The 25,869-nt window shown below is 41.3% G+C and overlaps 2 protein-coding genes across 8 annotated transcripts in view; one reads left to right on the top strand and one right to left on the bottom strand.

Annotated features, from left to right (window-relative positions):
* The window catches only part of prkg2l (protein kinase cGMP-dependent 2, like), a 93,490-nt gene extending 85,622 nt beyond the window's left edge, over positions 1 to 7,868 (top strand). The window contains exon 19 of the mRNA XM_084375825.1: positions 7,259 to 7,868. Coding sequence (XP_084231951.1) covers positions 7,259 to 7,354 — 96 coding nt within the window. The 3' untranslated portion in view covers positions 7,355 to 7,868. The remainder of the gene's footprint in view (positions 1 to 7,258) is intronic.
* A 6,035-nt stretch (positions 7,869 to 13,903) lies between these two features.
* LOC311270240 (uncharacterized protein) overlaps positions 13,904 to 25,869 on the bottom strand; it is a 103,756-nt gene continuing 91,790 nt past the window's right edge. For 5 of the 7 annotated variants that reach the window (XM_084374990.1, XM_084374992.1, XM_084374988.1 and 2 more), the window contains 3 exons: positions 23,511 to 23,632; positions 18,367 to 18,471; positions 13,904 to 17,797 (listed from right to left, as the gene is read on the bottom strand). In XM_084374990.1, the coding sequence (XP_084231116.1) occupies positions 18,384 to 18,471; positions 23,511 to 23,632 (210 nt within the window). In that variant the 3' untranslated portion in view covers positions 13,904 to 17,797; positions 18,367 to 18,383. Of the gene's footprint in view, positions 17,798 to 18,366; positions 18,472 to 23,510; positions 23,633 to 25,185; positions 25,242 to 25,869 lie in introns of those variants that run through there. The other 2 variants (XM_084374989.1, XM_084374993.1) reach the window with 2 other exon arrangements.

Here is a 25,869-nt window from a genome sequence, read left to right on the forward strand (position 1 = left end):
ATTGAATTAACAAAATCTACGTAATCACAAATTAAATTTACCTGCAACTCACATGGACCAAAATAACCTAAAGCCAACATAATAGTCAAAATTACAGGTTCCAGTGAAACCAATTGTTACAGAAGAAAAATAAAGAAAATGCCATAAAGAGCAACTAATCACAAATAAAATAAAATAAACTTAAGAGGTGACAGGTCCGATACACAGCAATACGGCGTTGCCGTACATGTTACGCTGAAACAAGACCTGGACGAAGGAGCAGAAGCTAGTGCTTAGCCAGCTGTAGTGAGCAGCCGGGAGCCAGGCACACAGCGTTAGAGCACCGCGACAGCGTGTGCAAATAAAAGTCTGGAGGCGAAGCAGTGTGAAGCCAAGCAATGAGACAAAGCAATAGCAACAAAGCAAAGCAGCGAGGCAAAGCAGCAGTGATTTCCTGCAGACAGGTTAGTGGGTGCTGTGCCGCTACACAGGTATCTTTACCCTACAATAAAAGAACAGATATGAGCAACTTGGCTGGAGGAGGAAGCTAAGGTCACTGTGCTACATACCGGTCAGGCAATCCCGGTCGGCACGGCATGGAGCAAAGCAATCGGCTACACCAAGGCGACCAGCAGCGGACAGTCAACGACACACAGCGAGCGGCACACAGTGAGTGGTGAGCAGCGTGCAGCCAGCAGCAACACCCAAGCGAGCCTCTGAAATAAAATAACCAGAATGAACAACTGGATGGACAGCGTGAGACCAGACTGCAGTCACCACTGCCAGCCTACCTGCCACCAAACGAAAGACAAAGTGGAGGGCACCAGGAAGTGACGTGACCCAGGCGCCGTCAAGCAAGAGGACAACCAGGTGCCTTCTGCCTGCCTTTATAAGGTGCTCTCCCATAGCGATTGGCTGGGAATAGCCTAACAGCTGAAACCCACCATACACAACTTCATACTGCTACACTGGCAATCTGTCCATTACAGTACATTACATAATATATATTGTATTAATACCTCTGTAGATGTCTTCTTTTGTTTTTCCGGCTTCCTGCTACGGATTTATGCCATGGGCGACTTCTGGGTCAATGCCCAGTGCGGGGACTGTGGTGCATGCGCAGAACGCCAAGGCCAGTTCAGGTCTGATTAAGGCATATACATAAAAGAGCAAATCAACATCCAACCGCACTATCTGGGTGTGTTTGTCCAACTTTGAGAAATTCAATTTAGTACAATTTCAGCCAGACTAACATGTTTACATGGACTTTAAAAGTCAAGTTTCAGTCGGACTAACACAATAGTCCAACTTTTTCTAACAACATGTAAACGTACTGACCCTGCCATTGTGAGTGGGAATGATGAAGACCTGCCTGTTATTGCCGCTTAGGGTTAAATATTCCACATTGTAGGGGTTGAAATTTAGGACACATCATCGGTAGTGTACCCTGGAATCATCAGGTGTTCCTGCCATTATCACTAGACACCCTCACCCAAAGAAGGCCCTCCTGAGCAAGCCTCGGTGAATGATCCATGGCCAATTAGGTTTTATTTAAGAACTCTGCTTGGCAAGGTTTTATGTCGCTGATGATGTCGCATTGCTCGTCCACAGCTTCCTCCCAGGGCACGGTAAGCTCTATGATGTAGATGGTGCGAAGATGTGGACCAAAGCATGAGTCTGGCCTGAGGTTGGTCGTGGCGATCTCAGGTGGGAAGCAGAGCCTCTGTTCCAGGCCCGACCACTCCCAGACGCCCTGCCTCTGGATTGGAAGTACGAACCTTGTGTTGTTTTGCACCTTTTTATGCAAACCCTCCTGCTGATGCAGGCTGGGATGACAGCATGAGGAGGCAGGTACTTCAGCACCTGGTTGTGCAGCCATATGTAAGGCCTTGTGTAAGGCTTGTTTTGTAGCCAACAAGGATGTGTTTCCGGTTTGCTGGGGATCGACAGAAGGGGCATGTAGGGTCTTCGCTGTACCACTGGCTGAAGTTCTTGGGAGATGGCAGGACATCATATGTGGCTCGTATGATGTAGCTCGTTCAAAGTGTTTCCATGTCCCACAACTCCTTCCAGGAGATCTTTCTCTTCTCAACTCCCTCCCATCTGATCCACTGCCCTTGCTTTGCTTGAGAAACGTCCTTTGTGCAACTTGCTGCTTGTACTCCTCCGAAAGACTGGAGATGGTAAGTTCCAGGATGCCTTTTTTCCATAGATGTTGATGAGGCTCTTGGGAGACCCAGCCACTGATCATTCTGATGAATGAGCTTAACCTCCCCAGCTTGTCGCCTTTTGAGATTGGGCCCTCGTAGATTGGCATTGACCACATTAGCTGGGGTAGGAGACCGAATTGAAGGCACCAGAGCTTCAACCTGCCAGGGAGCCAGGACTTGTCAATACTCTCAAGGCCGCTGATGGCTGAACATTGATATGCTCCTGGACTTGATCTACTTTGTTTTCATCCAGGCCCGCTCGATGTTCTCCTGCAGCTTTCTCAGCAGTTGCCTGGAGCATGCCTTGGTTGTGGTGAATGTGGTCTTGTTATCCATGTATGCCCTGATAGGAGGGAGCCAGAGGCCTGTTTTTACTTGCTCTCCTCCCACCACACACTGTGATGCTTGGATGATAACTTCCATTGTTATCCAAGGCAGGGAGATGGTGCATGCTGCCATAATACCTATTTCCAGATGTTGCCATGCAGTGGTGTACTCTGATATCATTAGGCATAGCTGTGCAGATCCTGGAAGTAGGTTTTATTAAGGGAGGTGAAGAAGTTGAGTCCAAAAGAGGTTGTGAGGAACCGAGACATACGCATTGGCGAGGTCCAGGAACATGACTTGGAGATCTCTTCCATCTCTTTTAGTGGCTTGAAGTTGATGCCATATCATGTCTGCATGCTCCAAACACCCAGAGATGCCTGGAACTCTTGCTTTCTGCACTGACGTGTCAAAAACCCCTCCAGGTAGAAAGCCACTATGCTGAAAAAGATTTTTCCTTCAACGTTCAGGAGGCTGATTTGGTGAAACTGGCTGATGTCAGCCAAGTCCCCTTCTTTTGGAATTAGGATGCCTCCTGCCCCCCTCCTATGGCCTGTTTCTGCCACACAACCTTCAGCCTCCACAGGATCCGTAAAATGTCTGGTACATTCTTGTAGAGCCTGTATGGGATCTATGGGAAAGATGCCACTGGAATCCAACATGGCGCAGCACCGCCGGAGTTCCCACGATAATTACCACACGTGTCCCCAGTTATACGTATGTGTTATAAACACAACAACAAGAAGTGTTCCCAACCGAAGGATTAGAAGAAGTGCTTGTATTTGTCTCTTTTTTGAGATTTTGGTGCTGGCATCAACACGGAGTGTTTTGTTTTGAAAATTAACGGGATTTTTGTTTCAGTGTCTGACTTCCTGTCTGCTTTGTGCTAAATTTGGCTGAATTGCTGCATTGTCCTCTGGCATCCAGCAGAAATAGAAGCCCTGCGTATCAGCAGATATGCAACGCAGCAGAGCCAGTGGAAGTTAACACATAGACTAGAGTGAAACCTATCAGCTCCGCAGCGGAGCTGTGACAGAGCGGAGCCGGACTAGACACATATCTGGTGGAATCTAGGGGTTAGGAGGGCTGATGTCCAGCTGGTGTTCTGGGGGATGTATTAGTGGCATGTCAAGTGGAAGGGTAATCTGTTCAGGCTGTCCATTGTCAATGTGGGTTTTCCTTTGGTGGGTTTCAAGTTCTTTTTTCGATGCTACCAGCTTGCCTCTTTTCTCCTTTGTGAACAGATCTTTCACAAACTGGAAGGGGTCTTTGAAGAAATGTGCCCTTGTCTGTTCCCTCTTCCTGCGCCTCTTTCTCATGTTTTTGGCTCTCCTCAACACTGCTGAACACTGTAGCTACTAGGGGTGGAGCCGAACCCGAATACGGTATTCGGAAAGGCACAAATAACGTGTTTTTTACAAATACTTATCGAACAAATACTTTAAAAAATATTTGTATTCGGAAACAAGAAAAACATCATATCAAAAAGCTAGGTTTCCTCATGAGACCGCAGTACATGCCCGGATGAGTGAGTGAGTGACGTTCAGGAGTAGGGGGTGGGGGCGTCAAAACACCGCTGTTCCGACCCCCCCGCCCCCGCAGCTGTCCATGGTGCTGCTGAACAAGGTGACGTTGTTTACATTCTGCGTTGTGGCTTGTCTGTGAAACGCGTGCTGCTCAGGGACTGGGCAGATCTGTCCCACTTGCTTTGTCCCTCACTCCGTTGGGAGATCTTCGACAGAGTAAAAGAAATTCACATTGTTTCTCTCCCCCGCTCCGCTCGAGCGCGGCTGAACGCGGCTTGAGCCCACTTCACGGGCACGAGTCTGCTGCAGCCGGCGACCCTGCTGACAGCAGACCAGGGGAGAAAAAAAATTTCTTTGCTCAGTGCTTTGGTTGGGTTTTAGGCAATGAAGAAAGGATTTGGTTAAGTTTAGTAAAAAGACCAGGTAGAGGCCAGAAGCATAATGACCGTTAGCTATAGGCTACTATGTCATATTATTTACAGATTACAGAAGTTTAGTTCTTGGAGCTCTGTGCATTAGAAAGAACAGTTCTTTTAAGTATCATTTGTTTTTATTCTGTCTGTTCAACGTCCTCCAACAAGGACGGGTGGTGGTGGGGTTCATAATGTTCACAATGATATTTTATTAGTTGTTGGTTTAACCATGGATGAGGTAATGGCTGTTATGTTATTTTCTTTTCAATGAAATTCCTTGTTACATGTTCATTGCTGGATTTATGGAAAAACATCAACCAATATTGCATATCCATAATTATTATAATGGATAATTAAAGAATACTTACACTTTAACGAAAATTAACTAAATTTAGTGTAACTAAAAAATATATATATTTTTACGCCTATTTTGAATTTTACTCGAATACAAATACAAATACAAATACTTTCCCCCCCTCAACAAATACAAATACAGATACAAATATCGGCTGCTCTGCACACCCCTAGTAGCTACCAATGACCTAGTGCTAGACCAAATCAAACAAAGCAAAAATGAAACAAATATTCTTCAGTATTTACTAGGGATGTAACGATATACTGAATTTCATGATATGTTTAAAAAAGGCTGTGATACCATTGTGGGATTGTTAGGACATCAACAAGCATATCACGTGGGTATTTTGCTCATATCAGTATCAATGCATTCTCTATCTCTCCTCATCATTGTATTGTTCTGTTTGAACACTAGAGGGTGCAATCATAATGCTCAAGAAGAGAGATTCCTGTTATTATGGCTCCCATGGTTCTCATAAGATCCGCCCTATTCCGCCTCTGACTGGTTGGCTTCATTGATTGCATTCTCTATGCTTGACCCAAACTGTTGAATCACAGTAGCTCAGGTAATGGCCGCGTTTCCCAGATTCGATCGTTCTTAAGGACTTAAGAAGGCTCTTAAGAAGGGTTCGGCTAAGAAGGAGCGCTAAGATACGGGTGTTTCCCAGATGCGTTCTTAACTGCCTTCTTAGGAGAACCTTAAGATCAAGCCAAAGAAGCTTCTGAAGAAGCTCTTAATGGGAGCTGTCCACCGCGCTGCTGCTGTGCTGAATCAATCGATGCCAGGCAGATCGATCACCCACCTCTTTATCAGCGCATAAGTGCCTGTGTGTGTGCGCGCGCTGTCAGACCGGGCTGTCCAGGCAAAGAGATCCAACGGCCGTTGGATCTCCGCACGGGGCAGCCGGTACTTTGCCTGGACAGCCCGGTATGTAAACCGTCTGGCTTCGCGCACGGCGACGCTGTTGGTTCGCAGGGAGAATGTGCTGTATTGCAGCCGTGGTTTCTCACACGCGCGGACTTTGGCAACGCAGAGTAGCAGGGGAAGCCTCTCTGGATGAGGTTCAGCTGAGTTTAATACATCTGTTCCCTTGATATCTGTGAAATGCCACAGGGTTGTTGTTTTTTTTATGTGTAGTACTATAAACTCATATATGCAGATGTTGCGGAAAAGTTAAACGTGTAATTCAATAAAAAGGTTTTTTTTCATCTACCATTTTCTTATTTGTTTTTCTTGCGCCAGTGGTCCGCAGCTATGAGCGCATTTCAACACTGAGCATTGTTTTATTATTTCGCAAAGTGGAGGATATAAATTTCCCTGACGCGCTTGATCACTGAGCATTTGGTCGCTAAGAAGGCTGTTAAGAGTGGGTCAGCTCGATCTTACATTTCCTTCTTAGTGAAAGATCTTCTTAAGCTAAGAGCGACTCTGGGAAACACATCCTTCTTTCACAGCGTTCTTAAGAGCGCTCCTAAGAAGATCTTAGCACTTAAGAGCTTCTTAACGAATCTGGGAAACGCGGCCAATGTCTGTTTTCGGCTGTAGAGGACCGAACACAAGAATATATGAATAAACAAAACAATTTAATAAACAATTTGATGGTTTAATAGACAGGTTCTTTATGCCTGTATTGGGGTGCACAGAGACACACACAGACCCAATGACCTCTGACCTTAAAGGGGCACTATGTAGTTTTGGAGAAGAAATTCAAACTCAGAATTTTAATGTTTACAATATTAATGAGGTAATAAAACATTTATGTTTTTTTTCCATAACTGAATAAACAAGCTGTTCTCAGTGGAAAATAAGGTCTCTAGAACACTGTTTGAAGCTAAAAAGGTGGCAGGGTCCACCAAATATAAAGTAAAACAGTATACATTGTGTTGTCCTTTAAGGTTAGTTTGTTTATTCAGTCATGAAAAGAAAGAGAGTTTGTTTATTTAGTTTGTTTAGGCAGAACAAAAGCAGCCAGTGAAGATCTTTCTCTCTGATTAAAAGTTCTTCCCAGAACTACATAAGGAGGAACAATATCAAGAAAGATGAGTAACTGAACTCAGAGGACATGCCTTGTCCCACGAACATACCAAGTAGCACGGAAGTAGCAACTCACCTTCTATTATCATTTATTTTTTTAGATAGCTTTCAATGTTATATAAAACTGAACTAATAAGAAAATGTTTATTTCTTATATTACTGGTTACTACACCGGGCATGGCGCAACCATTTGGAACCATAACCCAACTACTTCTCCAAACGTACCTCATTATTGTGTCCAAATGGATGAAAGTGACCAAACTGTCTCTGACAGTCAAAAGTGTATGGAAACTTTTAATTTTTAAATATTATTGTACTTGTCATTTTTGAATTCCAGCTCTGCCACTGAGCAAGTTGTGAATGATCCCGTGCTGACTAAATGCCATGGTTTGATGATGACTTTCCTTGTTTCTGCAGCTGAAGGGGCCGATGGATCACAGTCACTTTGACTTGTTTCCTCCTGACACAGAGGAGCCTCCTGATGAGCTGTCTGGCTGGGATAAAGACTTCTGAGGACTGTGATCATATTGAATCCAAGCAGCATCAGTGGATCTGGATCTGAAGCTGCTGTAGGTTAGCATGCTAACTCCTAAAACTTGCCTCTGGCTTTTCACTCTCACAGCAGCTTACCGTACCAATGGAGCACATCACTGTGATATAACTGTGACTAACAGGTAACATGCTGTGAGGACAGTAATGTTCATCCTTTTCTTTTTGCTCCACTATACACTGTCATCCTTTTTTTCCGTTGTCTTGTTTCATCCTCATTATTATATAATCACACAAATAATAACTGAGAAACCTTTGATTTCAAACCTCTGACTCCACCCTCAATGAGGGCCTTGAAAGAACCTGGAACTTGCATTTATATCACGTCCTAAGCAATGCCTGCATTTAGGATTTATGTGACAACAAAGTACTGTAGGAGTGTATTTTTGCCTCAGCAGAAGTTTTGATGTTCACTATTGTACGGCTCACTTTTATTCATTGCAACTGCTATTATGAGAATACAAACATAGTCCATTTCTATTCTATACTACCAACTGCCTCTAATATAATGCATTTTAATATGGTCATCTCCCACACCCATTATAAAGCTTTATTTAATAAAAAGACTTTGTCGATCAGACAGTTTGGTTATTAAAATATGTCCGGTGTGCTTAGTGACAGCTTTTTCCAGACTGCTAGAGAAACAATCAACCAACAGGGCTGTGAAAGTAGGATTAGAATTTGTCCCAATGCTTTTTCAGCGCACGTCCCGTAACAACACAGTCTCAACTCAAGATCCACTTATATGGTTTACGGCTATTGTAAAGCTAATAATAGTCTTCTTCAACAGATGGAGATCTTTGCTTAGTCATCACTTTGCTACAGTATGCAACTTTATGACACTGGCACCATGTTGGGTTAAAAGGTAGAGGGACAAAAATGTACGTAATGTTATATGACATCCTCTAATTAGGAATATGCGTGCACCAACTGAGTTTGGTCTGTTTTGGCAGCTGCAGGGAAAGGAAGGTTCCAGTGTTTCAGCTGGTATTGTTTTGCACTGCAACAAACAAAACATTCTGTGATCAATCATCTGATTCACTGATTAACGTGATTGCATGTTACCTTTCTAGAGCTACAGGCCTGAACTGTAGATGTTAAACCTTTGGTTTTACGCTGTTGTACTTCAGCCTGGCTCACAGTGCCTTCAAATGTTTCATCACAGAAACAGCATGCAGTGCTAAATGTGCATTGATGGATGAACATTTCAGCACTCCTGCCAATGGACAATGACAGCGTGAGAGACAGACTGTCTGACAGCGAGCAATCTACAATGCTGCAGGCAGTGACACAGACTGGTGACAAGTTGGGAAAATATGGAGTTAAACATCAGATTCATCTCACAACCGATTTCTATAAAACCAAAAATAATTTTTTTTAATTATGGATGTTTTACTCACCAATTGTTGTCTTTGGTCAGCCTGTTGTAATGTTAGTTTAGTGTAGACCTTTCATGTAATCCACTGTCCTCCAGAGAACAAAATCATCCCAACATGGAAATGAAAAAGTCCCTTTTTAAAACTCCATACTCCTCTAGCTAGCCAATGTCTGGCTAATAGTGCTAGCAGTAGTAACGTTGATTATTTGTAACCAGCAACTCTATGTACCTTAACACCTGAAAGTGGGGGGGGGGGGGGGGGACTAAAAGTCCAGGTGTCCATCTGTTCCGGCACCAGTGGCCAGTGGATAACAGGTTAACGTATGAAGGAAGATGGTAACTCCTGCTTCAGTTCAAAGATGGTCTCTGGTTAATAAGAGTATGGATAAGATTTATATAAAATCCTAATGATTAGAGCCCTGTCTCTTATTGACCTGAGTATATTTAATATGATTTTCTATTCATTGAATTATATAGCAATGGCCTTCATTACACAGTTATATGATCTTACACTGCTGCTATTCTTTTATTTATTTTTTGACTTCGGGTAGCTTGCTGTTTCTTGTTGCATCCCTGTGCTATAACAACAGATAATATTTTGCAACTGATATAACATCTTGCCTTTTGCCTGCCTACCATGTTACATGCTGCACTGGGTGTAATGACCCAGTGGGTGAACACATTTGTTCTTGAATTCCTCTGGAGGTGGATTCTGACGAACAGTATCCTCATTGTTTCGTCCCAGAGCAAAGAAAAATGTCCATTCTGTTCAAAGTTGGAATTCTGCCACAGAGGTCTCTGAGTGTCTGTTGGGTTGTTGGGATATTTGTCATTCCCACAGTAAAGGGGGTGGTATGGTGGGGAAATCTGATGGTGGGAGCAGACAACAGAAAGCATCACTGTTCTACATTCAGAACATATGTATGTGTATTCACTGAGAGAATACAGGAAAGGGGTTAACAGAAGAACTCAGCATCAGCATTAAGTCATAGAAAAATACACACAACTAAATCTTTTAAATACAATGTTTGTTCATAAAAATATTTCTTTACATATGTATTGTTTTATATCAATTTGATCTAAGTACTATGGCCTACATACATGTGAAACAATGTCAAAATGGAAAAGTAACAATTAATAATAAGCAGTAATACTTTTTTCAGAAGGAGGGTTTAGGTCCCTCTTATCCAGGCACGTGCACACATAGGGCCTAAGGGGTGTTTGAGCCCCTGACCTTTTTGCCTCATATTAAAAAGTGCCCTTTTTGTGTGTTGTGCATAGGGATGTAAAAAAAAAAAACGGCGGTATAAAAACGCCAGGGTTATCTACCGTACGCATTTCCTTGTAATACGGTGTTGTGTGTGTGTTGAGCCTGAAGCCGCTTCTCTGTCCGCTGCGGCTCCGCTCCGTCTGAGAGAGAGAGAGAGAGAGAGAGAGAGAGAGAGAACTCCACCACGCACATAGATGAGACGTGACAGTGGAGCGACTTGAACCTTTGTGTGTTATAAATCCATTAACATAACTTCCTTGTGTGGGCTAACAAGTCACCTTCCACTTATTCAACGTGCTTAAAAACAAGTCATATTTCAGAAAAGCGCCCATTTGTGATGTTAAGCTAACTGCTTGTTAATGAGAGTTATGAATAATCTAATATGACAGCTGTCTGTGTAAGCTGTTTATCTTGTCACAAATCTTAAACTTATTTGAGTAGATATAGATATTGAGTTTATTGTGACTTTGCTGTTGTAAACATTGCTGTTCCTGCTAACATTCACAGTAGCAGTCACAGTAGTAATTTCTTGGTTTTGTCACATTTTTAGATGTGTAGCCTGTTTTTCTAGTTTGCACTGGCCCTCCCATGATTTTCTTTTTGTTATGCAAGCTGTGTTAATGTGCAACCTTGGAAAACATATCATACTAGTCTTAGCCTACCAGTTCGGAAGTCATGACTCGGTTTCGGGAAGTTGGGAAATTGGTCTAGCATATTGTCTAGCTAATATGGGTCTCAAGCTATGTTAGCTGTGTGTGTGTGTGTGTGTGTGTGTGGGTGTCGGTGTCGGTGTGTGCGTGTGTGTGTGACCAAGCAGCAATGATACCGTACCATTTTATATGCTGGCTTACTGTAGGGTTGCTTTAGTAGTAGTAGTACTAGTAGTAGGCTAGTACCAGTAGTAGTTGTAGTTGCATGAATACTTCTGCATTCATGCAACTACAACTACTACTGCTACTACTACTACTGTAAGCTAATAAAATAAATTGCAATTGCATATCACTCACAGCTACACAGGATACACAGCTAAGAAGTTAGCTTTCTATAAGTACTTTGTTTATTAATTTTACATTAATTTACATATTGTGTTGCTAAGGCCTGAAACATTTTTTTGCCGCACACATACGGCCCTTTTCTGACTTTGAGCCCCTGTCCCTCTATAATCATGTGCACGTCCCTGCTCTTATCACCATTCCCTGACAATGGGCCAGTTGATAATTTCCTATCAGAAACTTAAAAGGTGCAATAAGAAAGAATTACCCCCCTCTTGAATTTATAATTCATACTCTAAAAAATAGGGGACAGCATGTTACTGAAGTGACTGCCCACAGCTGCTCATTGTAGCTGCCATTAGTTAGCTCAGTAGTAGCAGTAAGCAGTCCAGACTGGGAGCTTGCATTGGTTTTACAAGAATGGCTAGCTTAGCATGCTAACTTAGGTAGATATCAATTCAACATAATATACAGACATCCTTGACATAACATCTGAACACTTATTTTGTCACATTCTGTAGAGAATTTAGTTCATTTTAACATTTTTAGATGATAATTCTAACATATTGCATCTTTAAATGTCCTATTTGTAAGAAAGGCAAAAAGAAAAGTTAATTCCCAATATCAATATCAGTGCCAGTGTAGACAGTTGTCTCTGCACTGATGATGAACGTATGAATCAGATAAAATTGATCTAGTATAAATACTGATGTTATTTTTGCTTCTGGGTTTAGTGATAAAGGCAGAAATTGTGCCTCTCAGTGGTCACAGTGATTAACTACAATACTACTGTATTAGTCTCTGTTAATAAATAAGGGCCATCACTCTGTCTCTGTCACTGCCAGTCACTGTTAGGCATTGTCATATCCACTGCCCTTGAGCAAAGCGCTGTCCTCAGTGGCCTGCATAAATATCATGTCATAATATTTTTGGGTTGTAGTTACTTGCTGTCACCACTTGAGGCCAGTCAAGACTGATGATCATGTCATCAGTTCACAGTAGTTTTACAACAATATAGGCATCTATGGAACACTGGCATGCATAAGGCTCTCATAACTGATAACTGACACAAAGATGAATGTTATTAATATGTATGACTTTTGTCTGAGAGCAGGAAGTAGTAGGAAGAGCTTAGATATAACCAATGTTGATTTGGTTCCATTCAGTCAGCTATACAGAAAAGATGGATTAGCATGCACAGTAGTAGAGTGCAGCCAACATTAAATGTTTTAACTCCATCTTGCTAGTTTGGAAACATTTTTAAAATTTAAAAATTGGATTTTGGATTATTGTAGAAAATGAACTCTGAACTATGAAATGAAAACTACTTTTATGACTTTTGAAGCGTAAATACAATTGGCAGAAGTAAAACGCTGATGGTAGACTGTAATCAAACTACATCGTGATCTGATGACTTCAACATCAACGCTAAGCTTCCAACTCTAAGTAGTGAGTAGATGAGTCTCCATGACCTTCAATGTCCCCAAAACCTCTGTAGTCTCATTTAAACACTTGTTAGCAACTGCTGCTTTTAGGACACGTATGACAAGTTTGATTAACTGATGCTTACTTATTTCTCAGTTTAAGGACTCATTCAATTCAATATTGTATTGCTCACAGGAAGAAAATGGACTGTTAACCTTTGACCCTCTTACATGGTTGCCTTTAGTTTCCATCTTTGTTTCTAGTCTATTCAGATGGTTTCATTGTGTGCCACACTGTAAAGAAAGGTAAAGTCTACCAATGTGCACTGGACAAAAAGGAAACATTATTTCTCTTTCAATTTCAGTAATATCATCTTTTTGTTTTTACCTCACTGTAATATTATTCCACATGCCACGGAAGCAAAATATATCACACATGAATATTTTCATTTCATATTACAATATTTTTAAAAATACATTTGAATATTGATGCAATATGCATACTGCAACATGCAATACATATACAGTAGTCTGACGCCATACAGATAAACATCAGCTATAATTTACACAAATACAGTTTGCATTCAACATGCATCCCTTCTTTTACTGACTGATCAGACTTGCAGTAAAGCCCTAGTACAATGTAACAGCACACGATTAAAAATCCCTTGACATCATAATACCCCAACAGTATTGCTGAGGTAGTCACACCTGTAATAATGATAATGCTAACTTTATTTACACAGCACATTTAAAAACAAAGTTACAAAGCGCTTCACAATAAAAACCTGTGGTAAAAGCAAATAAGATCCGGAAGTTTATGATATAAAAAAAAGATAAAACATTAATATTAGAGCAACAAATACCATCAGTTTAAAAAAAGCCATAAGATAAAGGTGAGTTTTTAGGAGAGATTTGAAAGATGATACTGAGTTTTCCTGCCTGATGGTGGAATTGCACAGCTCTGTTGCTGGTGTTTGTTGCTGTGTGACCTTGACCTGATCTAAGTTTGGCACCAAGGTTCAGTGATCCTGCAATGAGTCTGTTTTTTCTATAATATAGGTTGCTCAGATAATGCTAATGAGCTACACAGCATTTCATTTGACACCAAATAGCAAAAATAGTAACTTTGCAATATTCAGTTTTGTTTCTATGTTGACTTTGCCTCACTGTTCACCAAGAAATGTATATAAATCTATAGACAACCCAAGAGAAACAGCAGATACCTTCTTCATCATCAGCTGATACAGTGTGTTCACACTGAATCTAAGGCAAAGCTTTGGTGCAGCTTAACTGCATATTAACTAAATGCAAAGACATAAGTGGAAATTTCCCCTGGAGCACACAAACTGAGATGAAGGTGAGATCTTGAGAGCTGAAATGTTTCAACTTTTTTGACACAATTTCTGAACATCCAGAGACAAATGGAAACAGGGAGCAGTCTGGGGGGAAGATAACAGAAATAACCAGAGTTTATGTAAAGGTTTTGGAACAATCAGTGTGTATATTGCTTACTGTCATTAGCTAATGTCATACAAAGAGTATACACTGTTGTAGCTTTCCAGCAAGTAAACACCTTTTTTGGGGGAAAAAAAGGATTCTAGTTTTATTTATTTTGTGGAAAACCCTTGTTCTTTAGTTTCAGAATCTCAGTGGCCTCATTAAACCAACAAGCTAAAATTTTGAAATGTCGAGATTTTCATCTGACAACAGTAAACATGACTGTAAAAACCACTGAAAAACAAGACTGACAAAGTTTGGTGGAGTAAAGTTTGAGTACTTTGATCTGCTCATGCTAACTATCATCTCATCTCACTATTCATCACAAAAGCAGCAGAGGGTTTTCACCCCAGTGAAGTTTAAATAACTACCGAGTTCCACCAGTCAATGACAGAGTAGACAGAAGGCCTCAGTATGCTTCTAACAAGTTTGTATGACACGTCATCTTAACACGTCACATCAAAACATGTACAAACAGGTTGATTCTTCAGTTGGTACCCTTGACCAAAGGCACTGGCTAAGATCTGGAGTTGGTCCCTGCCTGCGAGGGTTGATCTGCGCCCACTGCTCTCTTGGGATGGGTTAAATGCAGAGTACACAGTTTCACTATGTTGTGCATTGTATGATATGTGATCAAATAAAGATTCTTCTTTTTCTTTAAATGCAAACGTGTTACGACTTTTCTGGATGGTAGAAACACTTTTGACTTAAAGGTGGAGCCACACTCTAAGGTGAGGTATCCACCTTATTCCTAGCCCCCATGATGCTTTGTGTGAATTATGGGCGCGACTTCCGGTCGCGTTTGTTTGCATGTAACGGTAGACGCTAATCCGGTTTTCATGAGGGTTAGAGAGGTAAAACATGTGGGAACATCAGCTGTCAGAGCTTAAACGAAACATTACAATTCCGTTGCCTACTCATATAGAGGGGTGGGAGGATCACATGAAGAAGTGGCCTAAGATAACATACAGTTGCATTTTTAGCTACTTTCTTAACTCTGTCGCTTCGGACGGGGAGGCAATGAATAATCTGAAAAGCTCTGAGGCATATCAGTGCCTGCACAGTAATAAGTAAGTATTAATAATTCATAATATTATATAATATTATATATAATATTATATAATATAATATTATATATAATATATACTATAATATTATAATATAATATATATTATAATAATTTTATAAGTAAGTAAGTAAGTAATATTTTTTGTCAACAAAGTGAAAAGAGCACATGTATAACATTTTAGGTGGTCTTTTCAAGTTAAGATTTTTCAGCCACATCCTTCTGGGTTCCTCATCCTTCGGTAGGCAGTGGAAACTGGAGTGCATGTTCAAAACATTGCTCTTGTAGCCACAGATTTAACTTTGTGTGGTTATTAGTACAACCGCGAACAGCGCAACATGTTCCCGAGCCGCGCAAGGACATTTTTAAATGCTACCAGAGCTGATCATCGTTTAGAAAAGAAAACAGTAAGAGACAACTTTCAAATAAACAGCTAACAAACAATGGCTCACTGCTACTTCCGGTGAGAACCGGAAGTTGCACCCATAATCGTTTCTACAGCAACGACCCCAGGAATAAGGTGGATAAAGCCTGAAATCATAGCTGCTTCCCACTGCCTCCCCAATCTTTCTCCAACAACTCTGGTCCTGTTCAGACCTGGTGTCAACACCCGTCCTGAGTGATCAGATGACAAGTGGACAGCTCTCAGTGTTCTGCCCTCTGGTAAAAGTTGTGATTAAAAAATACTATTTACAGCTAAAAAAGCGATAATATTACATTGCTTTGCATTATTTCATGATGTACTCTTATTTTGAAGGCTTGTAAGAGATACACTATGCATAGCGATTATATTATTATATTATTTATTATGCATAGAGACGAGTTGTTTAAGTGTCTTAGATGTATTTTCTGTACAGAGTAAAAGTTAGTTTTTTGCATATCTGTTTTGATAGTAGGTAACTGACTTTGCTAGCGTTAATGCTAATCTAGAAGCGTTTTAGCCTATTGTTTGACTGTGCTCGTGAAAACAGAGTTTGGCTGGCTGTTTATCTACGTTAACATACAGACGTATATAACATGTAGTGGGAACAGTACACTCAGTAACAGTGTGAATGGCCACAAGACGCATTGAGGACGCATTTGAGATCCGATCACTCAGACCACATTCAGAGGTGGTCTGGGCCACATGTGACCACATTCTTTTAGCAGTGTGTACACACGTGTCCTGGGTCACATTGAAGGACCATCTACTCAACAGCATCTGTAAAGGAAGAAGAAGCCACAACAACAGGCTGAGTGTATTATCTGTTTGTAAATGACGTGTTTGGGCTCTGTTAACCTGCCATGTTAGCAGCAGATGCCTGTGAACACACTGTTTCCACTGATCCAACCATTGAACTAGTAACCACAACATCACCAGACAAACAAATCACACAATTTTAAACATTGTTGAGTGAGGGGAAACTTAGTAAACCTTGCGAGTGGCAACAGAAAATTCTAATGCTTTCATCTTGTAAATTCAGCATTAAATGAAAACATGAAGTTGTTTGTTTCCTTGGTAAAAGTGTCAGTTTGTGGCAGCATGGCTGTACCATCCTGTCTGCTTCTGAGTCTAAAATGCTAAAGTCTTACCTGCCAACATTTAGCAGCTGTTTGAACACACTGTTTACTCTGATTTCACCTTTTAAAGATGTCAAATTTTACAAATATACTTAAGAGTAACCAATCTCTGAGATAAGTCATAAGTGTTTTGTTCGTATCTGCAGTTTCAATGTGATGAAAGGAACACACAGAGTTAATAGCACACATTTTCAGCCTCAAAGACATTCATGTTGTTGCACTTGTGATGGAATTGTTGTGTGAAGGATGTAAAAAAGGAGATTTAGAGAAAAGTTCAAACCCTGCCTGATGGAAACACCTTCACACACCAGTCCAATAAACTGGGCAACACTTTTTCTCGTTTCATTTTTCTCATTTTTCAGGTGCTACTTGCCTCTGTTTTAGCTTTGGGATGGGGCTTTCATAGCTAACAAATGATCTGACAAGTACTTCATTTGAAGCATACCTATGACTTGCCCTCAGCCTTTTCTGTTCTGTTACTATAACTGATGACTCCTGCAACATGTCCTCAACAAGACCAGAGAATTTCAGTGACGCAGCAGAAGATAAATCACAGAGCTTAACATGTCAAACACAAGCTCAGCATGTTACTTCAGCGTACCACTTATACAGAGTATATTACAGTTATATCAAGAGTGATGTTTGTCTGCAGCCTCCTGTCATCAGAGTTATGGGCTGAAAATAAAATAAAGTAAATGTGAAGGCAGGCTGCTGTTTGATGGAGGAGACTGTCTGACCTGTTATCTTCAGCTCATCTGTTAACATGATGTGTGATCCATAGCTACACACTGGAATGCTGGAGGGCTTATCTCTGACACTCTTCATACACTTTATCCACAACATCACACACACTCTACAGAAACGTTTTTCTATAACACATTACAACATCATACAAAATTAAACTCGTGTATGATTCACATCAGTTGCAATGTTATTGGTTTGGCAGCATCTTAATGGAAACCTATATGTAGTATATTTTCATGAGACCATAACTCATATAATCCATGTTTGCTACAATATACCTTTATAGTCTTACATAAACACTCTCATTGTCCTTCACATACTGCAACAGCATCCCTCATAGAGTCCTCTCCTTTAATCCCCTCACATTCTTCTTTCTTCATAGTAACCTTCTTTTTCTTCTTCCCTGTTTCTTCTCCAGTCTTGGATCATGTGTGTGCTACTTCAATGTGTCCTCTTCCCCATCTGGGTCTGATCTGAGGAGGACACAAAGGGGGTGGGAAGAGTTTAGCAAAGTGCTGTCTCTTTACCTTCACGATGAACTCTAAAACAGTAAATTACATCAGAGTCAAACTCAGTCTAGTAGTGTGGGCCTCACTTAGCTTTGTTAAACCAGGACAATGGGCCTGCACAGCCCTAGTGATACACCTGCATCCAAGGTTCATGTCTTGTTTCATATTTAAAGTCAGTGTTGACAGTTTATTTTCTTTTATTATTAATTCACCCTCCAAACACACTAGAACATGAGTCAGCAGGTTTCATACTAACTTGTGGAGTCCATGCAGTTTGAGTGCATGCTGTCATTAAGGCAAAAGGGGGGGAAACCATATGCTGAGATATTCTGATGTTCATGGACATTTTGCAAAGATTCAACTTTTCACTCGAATTGTGAAGCTGATATTATCACTGGATGACATGTTCCTTCATTACCAGGGAAACACACACTGTATTTTTTGTTTTCTGTTTTACTCAATGCCACAAACACCGTCATGCTGCCCCACATCCCCACACACCCACTGGAAAGATTAAAAGTGGTCTTCACGACCTGGATCTTTACTGTTGTTAAGGAAAGTCCAATTTGCTCTGGTGGCCCAAGGCAATCATGGAGGTCCTGTTTCTGCCAGCAGGCTCTACTGGTCCCAGATCAGGCCTGTACAGAAGAGGAGACAGTTATTACTGAGAGCTACTGGCTGTTGGCAGTATTTCTCCCTCAGTTTGCATCAGGGCAGCTCAGCCTGGGAGAATGAGAAAACATTTCTTGTCTACATGGTCAGAAGCTCTGCAGCAGGCCGGCGTGCATGTCTCAGCAGGAGGGTGGTGTTCTTTCTAATGAATCCTGCACTGCAGCCATATCTCACCAGGCCTCAGCTTCAGTCCATGGGGGAATTCTCCCACTACTACAGGCATACCTCAGGCCTGACTCTCCCACCCCTCCTCTCCTCCTCTGGGTCTGTGCCAAGCCCAAGTTAGGACAGAGGGAGAGCCTACTGTCAGATTCCTGCACTGTACAACCTCTCAATAAAGAAAAGCCACAGTTCGTCCACACTCAAAACCCTCCTTTCAAAGGCAAAACTGAAGCTAATAGCTTATTTTACACCTGTCAGTCTTCTTTCTGACCAAATTCACTGAAGCTGTCACCACACCAAAAATGCTTTTTTTCCCCCCTCGTTCTGGCTGTTATTCACTGCAGTCAAATAGTTTGCATTCTTTCTCTCATTTAAGTTTTGCCCCACGAACAAGGGAAATCAGTGCAGCGTTTTTTTAGAGGTTTTGAGCTGGTGCCATTTCAACCCAAAACAACAAGATATCACCACTAAAACAAAGGACACTAAAGTCAAAGAATTTGGAAACAGATCTGAGATTATTCAACATTTAATCTAAAGGAAAGAGAAAACAGGATGGTTTTCTTTATGTCTTTAACCACAAAATGATTTCATTACAAGAATCACAGCCCCTGTGATCAGTGGACAACCCGCTCAACTTCCTGAGCTGATTATTGTGATTCTCTTTTGTTGCATCACAGTGATCTTGTTCTTGTTGACTGGAAAGTCTTCATGGTGTGGGAAAAAAAAACTGCATACTGAGTTGTATATTCTCTCAACAGTGTAATATATTTATTTAAAGTAAAAATAAATTAGAATCACCAGAATCATCTCTGTCAGTGAGGTGTCTGCTTTAAACAAAGACACTCTTTTAATAATGAGCAATTAATTCAAATTCAAAATAATTCATTGAATGAGAGTGGAACTAAAGGAATAGTTCACTCTAAAACAAAATTCAGTCATTATCAACTCACCCACATGCTCATGATAAGTCCGGTGTAGTTTCTTATTCCTCAAAGTGCAGCTGGAGACCCGCGGGGCTACCCTCCGGCAAAGATAATTCATATGAGCGTAAATGGTGTCCGAGAAGAAAAGGTCCATAAAACTACACAAAAACTTTGTAATATTCCTCCATACTGCTCGTCCGCTGCAATCCAAGTGTCCTGAAGTGGCGACATCCAGAGTTTACTCGAAACAACGTCATTTAGTACATTTTTCTAGCCTAAACAGTCACTATGCTACATCTGCCTGGAGGCACGCTCTGCGTTCACGCGAGTCTCCCTCACAGCGTCTGCACTACGGAAGCCGCGTCGGACAAGATGAACGAGACTCGCGATAGATACACGCCGGTATTTACATGCTGCTGTGAGTGTCAAAGCTTCAAATCATGAGTGCAGGCAGATCCCTCTTGTGTTTATGTGTCGCTCGGTCGCTCAAATACCGGTGTGTATCTATCGCGAGTCTCGTTCATCTTGTCCGGCGCTGCTTCCGTAGTGCAATCGGCTGTGAGGGAGACTTGCGTGAACGCGGAGTGTGCCTCCAGGCAGATGTAGCATAGTGACTGTTTAGGCTAGAAAAATGTACCAAATGATGTCGTTTCGAGTAAACTCTGGATGTCGCCACTTCAGGACACTTGGATTGCAGCGGACGAGCAGTATGGAGGAATATTAGTAGTTTTATGGACCTTTTCTTCTCGGATACATTTACGCTCGTTATATGGATTATCGTTGCCGTAGGGTAGCCTGGCGGGTCTTCAGCTGCACTTTGAGGAATAAGAAACTACACCGGACTTATCATCAGCATGTGGGTGAGTCGATAATGACTGAATTTTGTTTTAGAGTTAACTATTCCTTTAAGGGGGCAGACACCCAAAACAATGAGCTCACAGAGGCTCTGGTAGAGCTGAGAGAAACAGCAGCATCTCGTATTAATGTTTATTTGTCAAAAATGTAATAATTAAAAAAAAAACCTCAAGTAAAAATAAATTATATCAAACTCTGCTTCATAATGACATTCCAACTCAATAAAAGACAATAGGAGCAATTGCACTGTAAAAAAAGAATTAATACAAAGAATATTTGCATGAATATAAAAGTCAAACAGGAACTATTTACATCCGGCCCACTCAACAAAAACCATGTTGTACGCATGGTTGCATGTCAGCTAGGGCTGCAACTAAAGACCATTGTCATTGTTGACTAATCTGACGATTTTTTTCTCAATTACTGGATTAGTGGTTTGGTCTGCATAATGTCAAAATACGGTGAAAACGTCAGTTAGTATTTGCCAGAGCCCAAGCTGACGTCTTCAAATGTCTTGTTCTGTCCACAACTCAAAGATATTAAGTTCACTGTCACAGAGGAGGAATGAAACCAGAAAATAATCATATTTAAAGGAACTTGGGCAGGATTTGTGAAAAAATAAACATGCATTTTAAGTTTTTTAATGCTAACGGGTGATGAAGGGTTCAAAACCAAAAAGAATGAGCCCACCCACGTATCTCTCCATTGCCTTGAACAGGCTGTGTGCTGCATAATGTACTGCAATTCGGTGTCCAAATTTCCCGCGCAGTCCTGCGGACGTGCCGAAGATGACACTGAATGCGCATCCTCAACGGCTTTCGACTTGGATACACGAAGAAGACAAGCGCGGTGGACCCAAACTAGTGTTTGGGTAGTAATGGATTCTGCTACGGCCAGCAAACGACCCACCACCACACAAAGTCCACTAAAAAGTCATACTAAGAAGAAAACAAAGGTTTTATCAGCGGCATGTCGTGAGTCACATCGGATACGCGTTCAGCTCATGAAGGCAGCTTCAACTTGATTCGGGACTGAAAACAGATGCTGACATGGCTCATTTCCTAGTTACCAGGTAAGAAAACATTACATGTCATGTTTAGAGCTTGATTTGAAAATCATATGAGATCACGAGGACTCGGAGTGACCTAACGTGCAAAGTAGCGTTAGCTGCAAACATGTAACTTAGTCCACCACTGTGTTACACTGAATAGTTACAGACTGCACATTTTCCACGGTCCTTTAGTCTGAAACCGAATAGTTAGAAATATGTCCCTTTATATATGGGACCGAAAGCCCAACCTGTTATCCGGGAGGTGACGTTAGCAGCTTGTGTCTGTGTAGCAACATTAGCCGCAACATTAGCAACATTAGCCGCTAACACACAGCAATCCCGTATCAGAGACGATATTTCTGTCCCTCACTACACTCCCTCACTCGCCGTCTTTGCTTTCGCCTGTGCCTGTCAGACTGCATTAACTGTAACGGTAAATCGCCGCGCTTGTGTGTCGCTACACACAGCAAGCCGGCTTCCCGGCTGCTTCGTGTGTGTAGGGGATAAGGCATCAGCTGCACTGTTGTGAAGAGTTCATGCACACCACTGCGCCGGCTTGTCTGATGGCTGCAGTTACCCTAACGGCCGCAACAGCCGTGGTGTCACTATTGAGTCTTATTTCTTGATACTGCCCCAAGTCCCTTTAAGAAGCTGAAATCAGAGAATTTGATTAAACTGATTAACTGATTATCAAAGTAGTTTATAATACAAATGTATAAGTCGAATAATTTAATAGTTGACATCTAATCGATTCATTGATCAGTCATTGCAGCTCAAATGTCAACTTTTTTTGTTCCCAAAGGTGTGCCGTACTGTGATTGATTTTCCAAAATATTAACACACTAAGAAGCATGAAACCACCCGGCAGCATAGCACAAACTCACACACTTAAGGTGTCTCTGCATGACCTGACCTGTTCAACAATTACGTTGATTATCTGCATGAACTAAGGAATCTGCAACTTTTCAAGACAAGGCGTTCATAGTGTTTTAGTAAGTTACTCATCGTTTACAGTCACTACATGAAAACGTGCAAGCTGACGTTGTGTTTGCTACAACCAACTCGGTACGACAACAGTAGCTAAGTAGCATGCTAACGTTACCAATAACAACAATAGCCTAACGTTACCTCCCGACCACACTGTTCAACAATTATGTTGATGATCTGCATGAACTAAGGAATCTGCAACTTTTCAAGACAAAACATTCATAGTGTTTCAGTAAGTTAGTCATCCTTTACAGTCACTACATGAAAACATGCAAGCTATCGAAATAGACAGCATTAGATTATCTCCCGGCTTTATTACAGTTATAAACTGTGGACAAATAGTGCCCCAATGAACACCACATAACAACAAATCAACTCAAAGTAAAAGTCTGTAAGATAATAAATATGTATATATGTAATATATGACTTACAAATCCAGTAGCATCAAGGCTAGGTCGCCATCAGTCTTGAAACCCATTTCTTCTCTCAGCTCGCTCCACCGAGTGTAAGCTGGTCTAATATTTATCCGTGTCCGGCTCATGTTATATCACTTTCTCTTTTTCTTTTCTTCACCTCCTCAGACAATACCTTCTTGGCTTTTTTAGCTGGCTCGGCCACGGCATTGGTTTACAGAAAGTCTAAGTAGCTGCTGGCTAAATCCACCGATGAATAAACGTGTCGTAAAGCAGGCCGCACTAGACTTCTTTACGGCAGGTCTGTACCTACCTGCTCTGGGAAGTTACACAGTGCGGTTTCTGCCGGCGCGACCCCCCTCAGGCTGCAGAGGCGTCCTATTATTCTACCACTTAACTGAATTTAGAAACATTATTTTAAGGTCGAAAAACTACCTAGTGTTGCTTTAAAATTTACACACATTGTACTTACAGATTTCGATACTGACAAAGAAGCTATCTGATCCTATCAAATAGGTGTCGGCCCCAATCTGGGAGGTCCTGGATCCTGATCCAGTTTATAGAGTTCATAGAGAATATACAGCAACATGTGTAGTCTGTAGTGTATTCCTCACATGTAAAGCTGTGGGCAGGACATCTTCAGTGAGGTCGAGGTCAGTCCCAGCCTGCTCTGGTTCCTCAACTTGGTTTTCCTCACCAGATCTTTCACGCGCCCCCATGTGTAGTTTTCACTCAGCTGAACACAAAGACACACAAGAACCACAATTTAATACAAATTTACCTTCAGCAGAGACTACATGCCCAACAGGCTTCAATGTTAGGGTGTGTATAGACAGAAAGTGAAGCAAGTTGTCACATTGTGTTGATTTGCTCCAAACAGCCTGTGTACCAAATGTTCATTAGCTGTAAGAGAGACTGAGAGACTGACTGAACTAATCTGTCTTCACACAACTTTTACACCTAAAAGTACAGAGGGAACAACAACCATGGGTGCAGATCCCGAGGGGGACGGGGGGGGGGGGGCGGAATGTCCCCCCGAATTTCTGAAAAACATTAATTGTCCCCCCCCCAATAAAAATACCCTAAATTATTCAAAATTGAACAAATGGATTTTCAGACTTCACATTCTTCACATATTAGAATCACATCTAAAAAGAAATGATTGAAATGGTGGAACAAACATTCCATCTCTGGTCTCATCCACTACAATGCAAACGAATGAGTAGTTTCTTACACAGACGCTGATGACATCAGCAGGCTTTAAAAAATACGACCCCCTCAATCTTTCTCTCAGCTCTTGAAAGTGGCTGCAGCCTGGGGCTCTGGTAATTTGCTGCAGAAGCAGATGCCTTTCTGTGAGTAATTTTGATAGCAAGTAGAATACTAATACTAGAACAGTAGTGTGCCTATAAATGATTTAAAAACGTAACCAGGCTCTGTTTGCCAACTGTAGTGAAGCAACTTCGCTAGAAGCTAGTTTAGCAGCACTAGCTAGCTAGCTAGTGCTATATTCCAGCTAGTGGTTGCTAGCTAGCTAGCTAGATAAAGTCGGTTGCTTAGCACTAGCCCTAATACTTATACAGAGTTATTAGAACGAGGAGTTATACAGATACAGGATCTCTTCTTCCAGGGAGTCCTGGAAAATGACAGATGAAAACAAACAAGGAATGATTTTATATAAATTTATGTAAATAAATCATTTTTGGTGGTTCAACTTGTGTTGTGTTTATTGTGCTCTTAGAACTTATTTTTTTAAAACTGTTTACCAGCATAACTGGCACTGTAAAAACATGATCAGTTAGTTTACACAACTTGGTTAGGGCTTCATATTTTGATATTCATCCATATCAATTAATCATGCATAAAGTAGTCCCATACACTGGGAGAAAAGTAAGATGGCGAGAAGAATTGGGGATCTGGGAGGGTTGGAGGGAGGTGAAAGATAAGAACACGAGTAGACATAACATGCCCGAGACCCTTAAAATTATGATTTACTAATATAACAGTTAAGTAAGCAGTGATACGCGCTGTTGGCTGTTTAGGACAAATAAACAAGAAAGGTAAGCACAATAAATGATTCCCTGCGCAGTACTTTTTGAATCATATGGCAAGCCTCTACGAAGTTGTTATTTATGGTGGCATGGTATGAGTTGCATACGGGCAAAAACTTTTGTATGCCCCCCAGTCCTGACTTCGGATCTGCACTCCTGACAACAACATACTGATTAGGTTTGTCTTCAAAGAAGAAAGGTCATCGGCTCATTAAACCTTTATTGTATGCACCTTTACCTTGACTTTTAATGACTGGGCTGGCACTAAGGTATGGTCAGGAGGTTGGCTGTTTGCTTTTGGAAGACAAAACAAAAAGGTTATGGTAAAAACTGGCAGTACTTTCATTTTCCCCTCAATGTGGTTGTCTCATATATCAGTTATGATATTTTGAGGAGGTTTGGACTTTGACTTCCAGTTAACTATTGTTTCGGCAGTGCTGTTAATACTTTAAATACAAGTCATAGGCTCCAGAATTAGTTTGACTGACTGTATCAATGAGGCTTCGTGTGTCTATGATATGATTGCACATGAATCAATTAAGGCCATTTAAGTTTGTCAGTTTTGTTTTGTAAAAGAAAGAAACTTGAATTTAGACGGTTGTATTTTTCTGTTTAGTAGGAGAAATCAGTGTCAAAATATTTCCTTTTTTGACATTTTGTCAGTTTATTTTGTTGACTTATTAGACTAAGTGGTGAACTGGCTGCTTTTACATCTCCCAGCTGAAACTACGGGGCTATCAGACTATCAGCTCCGAGCTACACAGTGGTGTCAGGAGACAGGACGGGCTGGGGCTAGTTGGTTAGCATGCTAACTTCAGGAGGCACCTCTGTAACAAAGAACATAGATGTCTTTGACAGAATGTCAACACTGTTGTTTCTTCACACTCTGTTCATAATGTGATTCAGTGATTCAGAGTGTGCT

This window comes from Pagrus pagrus (assembly GCF_965226575.1).
Source record: "Pagrus pagrus genome assembly, chromosome: 15".
NCBI classification, from domain to species: Eukaryota; Metazoa; Chordata; class Actinopteri; order Spariformes; family Sparidae; genus Pagrus; species Pagrus pagrus.